The sequence below is a fragment of the Eublepharis macularius genome, chromosome 1 (genome assembly GCF_028583425.1).
Source record: "Eublepharis macularius isolate TG4126 chromosome 1, MPM_Emac_v1.0, whole genome shotgun sequence".
Lineage (NCBI taxonomy): Eukaryota > Metazoa > Chordata > Lepidosauria > Squamata > Eublepharidae > Eublepharis > Eublepharis macularius.
Genome location: NC_072790.1, coordinates 33,275,237 through 33,287,502, shown reverse-complemented (window position 1 = coordinate 33,287,502; position 12,266 = coordinate 33,275,237). Strand labels below are relative to the sequence as shown.

Here is a 12,266-nt window from a genome sequence, read left to right as displayed (position 1 = left end):
TAGAATTCCCGAATATGGAATAGGATCTTACTGATAATGTTTCTCAACCCAGAGCAGCAGCAGGCTTATGTACCCTCACTTGAGTAAATCCTGAAACTTTAATATGACCAAGTTCTTAGAAGTACCTAAAATTGAGTGTTGGTGTCCTGGGTATGTCATATTTAGTTATATTACAAGCTACTGGGGATAACAATTTGGGACATCCCATGTCATACCTCAAAATCTCCTCTGCTAAGATTCAGTAAGCACTCAAGTTTTGAGCAGATTGGTTTCTTATCACCCCTCCCCATTTTTCTTTTACTGATGCTTAGTTGTTTCCTTCTGTTTATTCCTTGCCAAGTCATTTTAGTGGCCCTCCTCCCTTTTTTGGTTAATTTACAAAGTCCAGTACATTTTCAGTCTCAAGCTGCAGTCGTGTTTTGCTCACTATTTGTGCTACTTCTCTTCTTTTACAAGCGTGGGAGTCCATTACCCAAGATCCAGAGGAGTTAGCCGTGTTAGTCTGTAGTAGCAAAATCAAAAAGAGTCAAGTAGCACCTTTAAGACTAACCAACTTTATTGTAGCATAAGCTTTCGTCTCTTCGTCAGATGCATGGAGGGCAAAAAGAAACTGGTCAGATATAGAGGAGGAGAGGGGAGGGTGGAGTAGATGCAAACAGCTCCTTCTGATATGGGGATGCAAACAGCTCCTTCTGATATGGAGATCAGTTTGCTTCTGTTGAGGAAATCAGTTACCTCTGATAATGAGATAACCATTCATAGTCCCTATTCAGTCCCAGCTTGAGAGAGTCAAATTTACATATGAATTCCAATTCAGCAGCTTCCCGTTGGATTTTGTTTTTGAAAGGTTTCTGTTGGACTACAGTGAAAGGTCACTGAATTGGAATTCATATGTAAATGAATTCCAGGGCCCAGTTTGGCTGAAGTGCCTTCACTTGGCCTCAGACAGAGAGAGGGGCAGGGTTTGGGCACCTTCCTAATCTGTCTCGTCTCCTTTCTGAACTGGTATGTCCTCCTTGGCCTTCTCCCTCAAGTCTTTTAAAGGACCTAGCATGCTCAGTGGCCTTCTTCTACTCAGAAGCCTTATGGAGGGGGTGGCCCAGTCTGTGACGGACCGATAGGGCCTCCTGTGCCATTTCTTCCTTGTTCCTCCCCTTCTGTGCCTCCAGGGAAGAGCTTCCTCCGGGAAGATCAACTGGCTGGTGCACAGCTCTTTATAAGGTGCCTCAGTCAACCCACTGGACCTGGTAGCTGCTGGGCTTTACCCTGTGGGGGGCTGAAAAGGAAAAGGGCATGGTGTTGTCTCTCTCCCCACCCCTCGCCGACACCCAGCAAGCATACTCCGTATTAAGACTCCAACAAGTGGGGACCTGCAAACAAATGTGGCGGAATTTGTTGGAGTAGGGTGGGCTGCAGCAGGGCAGTTGCAGGGAGGGGTAATCTAATCTTACGAGTTTTTTGTGAGGTAGTATATCAAAAGCCTTTTCTACTGGGTCACTGTTACCTACATGTTTGTTCATTTTCTCAAAGAGCTCCAAAAGTTTGGTTAGGCAGGACTTCCCTTTGCAGAAGCCATGCTGATTTTCCCTCAGAATGCTTTATTCCTCTATGTGCCTAAAAATTCTATCTTTGATTACAGTTGAATAGTTCTCTCTCTGTTTACAGTTTCTGCTAATTTTGCCTGGGTCAGATGTTAGGCTGACTAGCCTATAATTTCCTGGTTCCTCCCCTGGGTAATAGGTTTAGCATATAGTGGTTGGCACATCAGCAGTTTCACATTTGAGTCCCTAAAAGTCTCGTTCACATACCTCTCTCCCTCAGCTTCTCTAACTTGTCAATCCTAGTCTCAAGGGAACAAACCTGCTCCCATGCTGTGAGCACACACCCACAATTTGCACATAGTGGGCAGATTATCAGTGCCAAACACTGGATAGCTCCCATTCCCATGCTGGCTTTCTACCTTCATAACTGGTTTGGTTGTTTAAAGCTGTTTTAGGGCTGAAAGGGGGCTCGCCTGAAGAATCTCTGCAGATTTCTATAACAGGAAGAGTATTGTGGTACACTGCCTTCCTCGCTGATGCAGAACTTGTAGGTCCTTTGGTTCGGGAAACTCTGACTAGGGGGGTACCCTCCTGCTCCCCTTTGAAATCCCTTGCTGAAACTCCCAAGCTCAGCTCTCCTACTAGAAGCCCCTGTTTGAAAGCACTGGATGCAAGCCCTCGGGAAACCTGTGTGCCTTCTTGTGCAGTCTGACCTCTGATGGAGTCTTGAGTTACACAGGTGAGCTGTGGTTCTGACAGTAGCAGTCAGCTGACTCACCTCACTCAGCAGAAGTCCTTCTTAGCAGGATCATGTCCTGGAGCATGCACCCAAAGTTCCCAAGCATGGCCATCCACAGGCCTAGCCTCAAAGTAGGGCATGAAGACAAACAGGACTTTCCTCCTTTTCACTCTCAGCAGCAGTCATTCCGAGGCATGCTGCATCCATACTCTGAAGTTTTGATTAGCTGTCATAGCAAATAAACCTGTATAGATATCCTCATATCTATAAATAACAAGTGTATTTGTTTATTTTAAAATGTGTATCTGCCTCTTCGGAAACTTGCTTGAGGTGGCCCACAAGGTTAAAAAAATACAATAAAATCATAAATATCACAACCATAAATGTATCAATATTAAAACAAGCCATTAAAAAAACACTAAGAAACTTAAGGCTTGAAGCAGATCATTAAAACAGCTTCAGTTAAAAGCACGGTATCTAAGGGGACCTGGTATCTAAGGGGACAGTTACCCACTTTGGAATCAAGGCCACTAGCTTATCTACGCAAGAGATGAGGAATAGACTATGTCATTGCAAACCAATTGCATTCATTTCTCTGTGCTAAACCAAATTGCTGATTGGTGATACTTGGGACTGAGTGTAACATAACCTGTCACTAGGAAACAAAATCGTCCTGATTTCAAACAGTCTAGTTCCCATTGACATTCATATTAGTACCTAGTGTTTTGGAGAATAGTCACTCAATCCATCTTAAAATAAACTGCAATGCTTTATTTAAGCAGCTGCTGTTCCACCAAAATGGAGAACTACAGCTATGGTGCAGTTATATTTTATAAGTTACAGAACAAGAAGCTAGTATTCATTGGTTTATCAAAGCAGGGAAGGCACATCTTGTTAATACATATTTGGTTCATTCATAGCAAAGCAAACTTCATTGGCTGCATATACTTCTGACACCTGCTTACGTGCAGCTTAATACTTTATCACGAGAGGCATGAAAAAGGAAAAACAGTATTAATTGTTATTATTTATTAATCTTATATTCAGCTCTCCCCACTTAGGAGGGCTCATAGCAGATAACAACCGTGAATAAAATCGCATTTAAGACCATAAAAAATATACAAATGGATGAATATCTCTTGATGGCAGACCCACCATATGTGGTCTACAGCAACTCAATATGCGGTCTTCATCCACCTTCTTATCTAACTTTCTCATACTGCTGCTGGTGCCACTTTTTTCTGACCCTCTCATGAAATAGCTATTTAATAGATTGGGCTTCTATACCAGGTAGTCTCAGTCAGGAGCTGAGTCTCATTCAGGGGCTGTGTTTTATTGAAGAACATCATATTCAAGTTTCAGTGGAACTTCAAACATGAGAGCATGTTTTTTCTCATTTGTGTGTCTTGGGAGTTGTGGATGAATGGGTGTATGGGTATTGTATAAATAATGCAATCTTTATCTGAAGGCACTTTTATTTTTAAAGGTTTTTTGGTTGAACAAAATGGCAACATGGCTGGCTTCATGGCACATTAATGTCACCGTGAGCTTTACTCAAAAGCTGTTTTCTCCCTTCCTCTCCTCTTCCTCTTTTTCCCCCACTGTTTTTCTACATATTATCTTCAGACTGGTATCTTTCAGGACTAGGGGCACTCCCCCTCCATGCGCAATCCCTGGTCGGTGCGGATCGGCTCTCTCCCTCAATACACAAACTGCGGCAACATCGCCCTCTGGGCCGTACACAGTCTGCTCCTCTTCCCCAGAATGCACAGGCCCTGCAGCAATTAGTGATTCAACAACAACATCAGCAATTTTTAGAAAAACACAAACAACAATTTCATCAGCAGCAGCTGCACATTAATAAGGTAGGTTCACTGATTGCCTGTTCTTGCTTATGCAATTTTAATGCACTTATATAGCCTTCTGCCATAATGTGCATGGCTTATAGTAATGTCAGTTGTGTTCATCTTTGGGTTGCTTATTGTTAGATCTTGCTAGAGAACACAGGAGAAAAGATATATTGCACATTGCACATGTGAACAAAATATGGTCTCTTAAACCTGAGTGGCAGAAATAAAAAAGTATTCTTTTGAAAATCAGCTGAGTAAGAGTTGAATGTTTACGAAATGTATTCACTAGAGTGACATTTTGCGTTAAAATAATAGCCCTAAGTAGTGAATGGGATTGCTGCTTGGTATGCCTGAGGTTATGTTCACAGCTGTAGGCCTGACAGGCTTATACTAAGGCCTTTTGCTGCACAATTTATCTAATTCGCCTTTTAAAAAGTATGTTACTTTAATAAATGTGTAAAGGTTGGAAGGATTATTTAAGTGTAATGTCTGAAGTTCCAAGAATATTTTGAAGGTAAGATGACCGCCTTCTTTCTGAATCCCTCTGTGATATGCTGCTTTTGTTATATGCACAAAAGTGACAGTTGCATCATACCATATAAAGGGAATAATTCCTTGATGTAGATATACATATCTTTTGCATTTACATGTATGAGTGTATATACAAATACAGAACAGCTGTTCTTTTAATTGGTTGAAACAGACATAATTTTGATTGAATACAACCCTAAGAAATATAAACCAGAATTTTCTTAACAGCAATTAATTTTTTCATGTCTAAGAATGTCTTTGTAATTAAGCCATGTCATTCTTCCTCTCTATCTTCTTCTTTCTCAAACCTTAATAGAAGCTTCTCTCTCAAAGAGAAAAATCCAGAAACCATGCTTTTGCTTTCCGCATGCTGTATTTGCATTTCTGATGCATATATTTCCAGTTACTCTAATCACTTGAGTTACAAGTTAAAAGAAAAATACCACCACCATCACCACCGGTCACTACATTATTTTTTATTTTACATTATTCAGAGACTGACTTTCTCATTGAGGCTCAAGGCAGGTTACATAATGTAAATCAATGCAGTCAATAGGATGATACATCTAATTTGATTTGATTTATTAAATTTATAATCCACTTTCCCTGTAAATGGGCTCAGAGCAGATAACATCAGTATTAAAATTTACAATAAAATTTGCATTAAAACCATAAATAAACATACAGTTGAGTAATAAAACAACTCTAGATGACGGCCCGTATTTCCAACCCCCAATCAAACGTTCTATGGGGTGGGCGATGAAGGAGTGGGAGTGGTCCAGCCGGAGGAGGAAACCAGGGTGGAGATTGCCTTGCCTCTCCCAACAGGAGACCAGTAGGAAGACTTGCCCATAGCCAAGCTCATAGAACTAGGATTTCAGATATTTGAAACGAAATGTAAATATTAAACATAACATATTAAGCAGTGCAGAACATGGTATTTCACAAGTAGAAACGCAGTGCATTTTCTTGGAGCACTCATGTTATGTTTAACCCCCATTTCCTTTATAAAAACGTCCTGAACAATTTTGTTTTACATAGTTTGCAAAATGCCAAGAACGTGGGAGCCTTCCTTTCCTTGACAGGCAGGCCATTCTATAGAGTTGGGGTCACCACAGAAAAGGCACATGTACGGGCAGTTGTTGAACTTGTCCACTTACAGGGTGCCAGAAGGCTCTCCTCAGATGAGCAAAGTTGTCATGGAGGACCTCGATTGATCAGCTGACCCTCGCTGACTCTAGTAAAAGCTTAAGGACCTAGCATTAGTGCTGGAGTAGCAAGTTAAGGTAGGCACAGAAATGCTTTTTACACACTTAGCTTAGCCCGGCAGATGGCCACTACCACAGCGGTGATTCAGAGCTTGCAGTTTTCCAAATGTATCTTATGAAGAAACAATAGGTGATGCAGGATCTCCTCAAAGCAGGAGCCATTAAACTTGTTCCGGCTGAATATCTTCATTCCAGGATCTGCTTCATTTAAAAAATTACGTAATATCTAAGAAAAATGCAAACCATTTACAGTTACAACTACAAATAGCTAAAACGCTGGAGAAGAAATAAATACTTGTGAATGGAAACCTTCTGATGCCTGACTGCAACATTGCATTGCAGAGACTTCCTGGTATCAGCAGATCTCTCCAAAGCCTTGCTCCACATTCTGATCTGTTCAGCACACAAGATGTTCCTCCCATTTGTATATGCAGGAAGAAAATTTAAGTACCAGGCCCACGATTTCATCTAGCAGCTGCACCAAGATCCTAGTGGCACTTGCAGCCGACCTCTTACCTCCAAAAGCTAGCAGTCTTCCCTTATCAGAATTATTTCCTGATCTAGACCTGCAAGTAGGAAGCAGGAATGTCGTGTGTATGCAAATGCATTTGTGATCACACATAGTAGTTCAAAATGTGAGCGTGTACATAGACACGAGACATGATAGTGTTTTCCTGTCACAGGAGAGGTGGCAAAGAATCCTGGACATGATTATCAAGACACAGTCGAAACAGCCAAGGAACACACATTCTTCAGGTGGTCATCTGTGCATTCACACAACCCATATTTCTTCCCTGCTGCAGATATTGGTGATGTCCTCAAATTTGGAAGGAACTAAGCAGGAGAAGCATGACTTTGGGCATGCATGGTGTATCTCCAGAGTCCAGACCAAGGGGAAGGGAATTTTTGTGCCTTTTTTTGTAGCTCTAGAAGTGTCTGAGATTGGCTTCTGTGCAGGTACACAACCCATCAGCGTGAATGCACAGATGACCATTCAGAGAACAACTGATACAGGTAAGCAACCTGTCTGCTGTTATCACCACTCTTCCAGAGAGCTCTATAGCGCACACTGTCAGATTCAACACAGATTTTCTGCCAGCATAGTTCACCCTGCTCCATGATAAACCACAGGGCCAGGTTCCACCCCAAAGGTGGGAGTTGAATAACATAGGTTCCTCAATACCAATCCAAAATTGACTCTATCCGCTCAGATTGTGAGATTATTGGACTATGAGGTGGGAGGTACACTAACAAAATCCCTATTCTATTCTGAGTCCCCAGAATCAGGTACATACAATCAAAATTGGGACACTTGCTGACAAAGTATCCAATGAGTTTTACAGAAGCCTGATGAACAGCATTGACTGCCTCTGCCTGCTTCTCAAATTTCATAGAATCATAGAGTTGGAAGGGGCCATACAGACCATCTAGTCCAACCCCCTGCCCAGTGCAGGATCAGCCTAAAGCATCTCTGACAAGTATTCATCCAGCCTCTTCTTGAAAACTGCCAGTGAGGGGGAGCTCACCACCTCCCTAGGCAGCTGATTCCACTTTTGAACTACTCTGACTGTGCAAAAGTTTTTCCTCATATCCAGTCAGCACCTTTGTGCATGTAATTTAAGCCCATTGCTTCGCGTCCTACCCTCTGCTGCCAACTGGAACAGCCCCTTGCCTTCCTCCAAATGACAGCCTTTCAAATATTTAAAGAGAGCAATCATGTCCCCCCTCAACCTCCTCCAAACTAAACATTCCCAAGGCCCTCAGCCTTTCCTCGTAGGGCTCAGTCTCCTTAATAAATAATATTATACTTTGTGTTTGGGTGTGTGACTTCGGGGTCTCAAAACTCAAGGTACTTTGCCGAACCCATTTTTGCTAGTTCTCGTGAACCACCTACCTTATAACTATTTTTGGCTGTGAACTCTGCCTGCAACCATATTCTTGCAAGGTAGACTTTGCTACGTTTAGCTCCCTAATAGGCTTGGAGGGTGTCCCTCCCCTCCTAAAGCTTTGGGAACCCTGAGGGACTGGTGGCAGAATTTGAGGGCATTTGAGGGGCTTTCCTTCTCTTGCCAGTTTGCTAATTTTGTTTAGCTCTGCTGATAGACCTTTGCTGGCTCTTCCCCTTAGCTGGGTCAAGGCACTAAGGGCCTGTAGCCGTGACATTTAGACTGATGCTGCTCCTGGGAACCTACAGGGCACAGCTCCTCATACAACCAGATCTGTGTTATGCATGCAGGGTTGGTTTCCTGTGATAGATGCTGTTGTTTTGTACCAGCATTGCTGCTTCCAGTCTACTTCTCAGTTTCGAAACAGTAGAACTTGTGAATATTTACCCATGAAGAATGACTCTCTAACATGAACCCCGGTGCCTTTAAACCTTCCTACTCCACCAAATATTACACTTGGTATCAGTCTACTTAACTTCCCAATTCCCCACTGTCCAGCATTCTTTCAAGAAGTCCTGCTCTTATATACTCTGACAGTTACCACTGTTCCAAAGTCTTTGCCTAAATGAAAACTCCTGGATTGTTCTAATAGGAGTGTTTTCCTCGTATAACTTTGCTGAGATTTTGGAATGACTACGTCTAATGGATCTTAGCTATACTACATCAAATATGACATACTGCATCCTTCAGTAATCTTTTGCATGTCCTCTCCAAATTCATGTTTTGCAACAAGAATATATCTGTCTTGCATTTTATTGTGCCCTTCCTCCAAGGAACTCAGGGTGGCATGTGTGGATTTCCTATACTCCCATTTCCTTCTCACACCACCTCTGTGATGGTGAGAAAGAGTAATGAATTGAAGATCCCCTAGCAAGCTTTGTGGCCAAGTGGGGATTTGACGTATGTCTCTGTGATCTTAGTCCCATGTTGTAACCAGCACACCTCACTGGCTTTCAAGAAATGGTGATACTCTTCAGAAGTGAAGGATGACTCTAGTTCCAGAACTGAAGGATCACTGAGGATCCTCTGGATTCTTAGAGGTCTTTGCTTCTTCCTTCATCTTCTGTGTCAGTTTCTTCATAATGTTCTCTCAATGGCACATAGTTTCCCCCATCTCTGTCACTGAGTTGGGTCCATATCTGTAGAACTCAGCGATAGCTATTTTAATATTTTCATTTTCCTTCACCTCCAGTGTGCAATGGGAATCAATTGCTTCCAGTGCCATATCTTGTATTTCATAGTTTCTCCACACTTAGCAGTCTTTAACAAATATGCAGCGGTCATTGCAGCTTGCCATCAGCATCTGAGTGTTAGACTATTTCCTTACATATATTATTGGCAATGGACATTTGTCTCCATGCTGTGTCTCAGACAATCCATTGAGCCTTCTGCTTCCACGGATGTCTTTGGCCGACACAGTCTGTTCACTGTTATTTCTGACATTTCGTAGGATTATTCTTCATAAATGTATTCATTTTTAAAATATGACAGTGCAGCAAATGTTTTCTTTTCCGTTTGGAAAGCTAGAAAAGTAGAAAACCAGAAGAACGTTTGCTGTGCTGCCATATTATCGTGGGCAACAAGTATCTCAAATCATTTCATCAAACACATTTTTAGATACTCTCCACTGATCATCTTTCTTTGTCTTTATATTTGATACAATTTCAGATAAAAATCATGGAAAAGAACATAAATTTATTCTCTGACAGATATCGCCACATAGTCTCTGGCACTTTTAAAAGAATTGAAACTTTGGAATATTCAGGAGCTGCTAATGTTAAATAATAGTAATACCATAATACCATTTTAAAATTAAAAAGCTGAAAATGATTCCTGAAACTAAGACAACATTAATTACCTTTGTCATTCTTTATATTTGATGAACTGCACTAACTTCAACACCCATTGTTTCAGGTGTCAGGAAACAGATACTGAAGAAGAAATTGATGCTAGATGTGCTTTAGTATGGCTTTTTATAAATGCTTCCAAAGACAGGAACAGATCTGAATTAATATCCATGTTTGTATTGCCGTTCTAAATATTAATCCACTCAAGAAAATGAAAAAAGGACACTGAATAAAATGAACTATTAATTACAGATCTGTGCTGTGGAATTAAATGAATATATTCTGCATAACTGCTTAGTAGAATTTGCAAGAGTTGTTGGATGCAGCCAGCAACTTTGAATGTCTTTGTTATATGGTAGCAAAAATATATAATTTGACATGTTATGATGATTAGTGTGCATTAGTTAAGTGGCAGTGTTCAAGGAGTCTTTGAGGCAGTAAATGAATATCAGTCTGAACAGTCCCTTCCAAAAGTTCTTACTTGAAGACTATTAAAAGCCACTTTACAGTATAATTCCCATTTTACAAAACAACCAGTGCATGCATTTCAATGAGGAGGAAAACAAGTGAAATGTGAAACGGAGTGAGTCCAGATTCTACTCCTTTTGCTTAAAGCCCTATTGCATATACATTGTAAGAAAATTAATTAATTTTCTCCTATTCTTTACCATTTCAAATGGTTTATTTGAAAAGACTGTGTGCTTTGACTCCTGGATCATGCTTTAGAAATAAATTTTGGGGCATGTTTTCAGAAAATACCAAAACCAAATGAATCTTCTCGCCAGCATGAAAGCCATCCCGAAGAGACTGAAGAGGAATTACGAGAACACCAGGCATTTTTGGAAGACGCATATATTGATAGACTATCAAACCAAAAGGATGCACAAGGGCTGGCCAGTATGGTCCAGGTAAAACAAGAACCGCTTGAAAATGATGAAGATGGAGAGATGCTACAAGAACTAGAACCAGGGCAGAAGCAAGCCGAGCAAGAGCTGCTATTTAGACAGGTAAAGTTGAATGCATTAATTTATTGACTGTTGACTGCAGACTTTATGTTCATTGCTCATTCTAAACAGAGACAGGATAAAGGAGAGGTGTCACAGGATTAATATTTGATACCAAATGCTGACTCCATTACCATATAGTTGACAGAAATTCTGGGACTAGTTTGTGCTGCGCTATCTCCATAGTAGGACAGTTTCCTCTCGCAAGAACAGGACATTAAAAGAGCCCTCCTGGATCAGACCAATGGTCCATAAAGTCCAACATCCTGTTCCCCATAGTAGCAGACCAGATGCCCCAGAAGGGACACAGAGGCCGAAGCCTTGCAACTGCTGTGAAGTCTTCAGCAGCTGGCAATCAGAGGCATACCATGGGGTATACCATGGGGCAATCAGAGGTATCCCCTTCATGTTCAGCCACCGCGGCTAACAGCAGTGATGGAACTTTCCCCCCCATGATTTTCTCAGGTCCGTTTTTAAAGCCATCTAAGCTACTGCCCCTCACCACATCCTGTCAATTATATGTTATGTGAAGATGTACTATCTTTTCCCTGCCGCCAGTCAGTTTCAAGTAGATGGCCCCAAACCTTAACACTAATAAGAAGCATCTAGTTTAACCTATATTTGGATCAGGCGAAATGATGGGACACATCATTTCGCCAGCCACATCAACAAGGTCTCTGACTTATGTCCAGATTTAATATGCATGTGAGGAAGAAGCCATTTTCTGTTTCTGAGCTTCTCTATCATATCTGAAACAGAGATTTCAGATCCTTTCTTGGAGGAAGGAGTATTTGTTTTTATTTATTTGTTCCTGCATGGTTTTGTTTTAGATAAAAAAGAAGGAAGACTGCAGATGCACCACTTCCCCTTCATATGTCAGAGCCATTCATAACTAACATTATTTTAGAAGTATTCTTGAAATTTGTTAGCCGCTATGTTACCCTGCAGCTAGAACCCAAGATTTCTTTCTTTCTCTGCACAACATGGGAGAAACATTTTTAACAAAAGTTGCATGATTTGTATGAACAATCAATCTGAACATGTGTTTGCCCATTGAGAAGAGCCATCCTGTGACTCATGATGTGAATATGAAACATAGCATGTTGTGGGTCAAATCCAGCAATGCATGAGTTAGTGGGAAGGAAAATGTACTTAGCGCAGTTCTACCTGCAGAAGCAATAGCACAAGGGCAGCAGCAACACTTCCGTGTAATTTTTAATAAAATAACGGGCATTTGGAACAATGGAATGTTGAACAGACATTTTGCATGATTTAAGTTGCTTTTGAAATTTTGTCAGAATACATTGTGCTAGGTCTTGCCCACACAGAAAGGATAGTGACCACTTCTACTTAGAGCAAGCAAACAGTGAAGAGCAAGTTTAGTGCTCCACTTCCACATGTGGAATTCTTCCATGGGATCCAATCCTGTTAATCAATCTTGCAGATATGTATTAATTTATATTCTCCCTCATGGCTATACGACTTCTTGAGGTGCCTTGCAAAGGTAATGATAACTAATATGCATATAGAAGGCCCATAA

The 12,266-nt window shown here is 41.1% G+C and overlaps 1 protein-coding gene across 1 annotated transcript in view; it reads left to right on the top strand.

The window, feature by feature from the left end:
• HDAC4 (histone deacetylase 4) overlaps nucleotides 1-12,266 on the top strand; it is a 173,261-nt gene that overhangs the window by 94,650 nt on the left and 66,345 nt on the right. Inside the window, exons 12-13 of the mRNA XM_054970213.1 lie at nucleotides 3,907-4,145; nucleotides 10,475-10,729. Of these exons, the coding sequence (XP_054826188.1) occupies nucleotides 3,907-4,145; nucleotides 10,475-10,729 (494 nt within the window). The remainder of the gene's footprint in view (nucleotides 1-3,906; nucleotides 4,146-10,474; nucleotides 10,730-12,266) is intronic.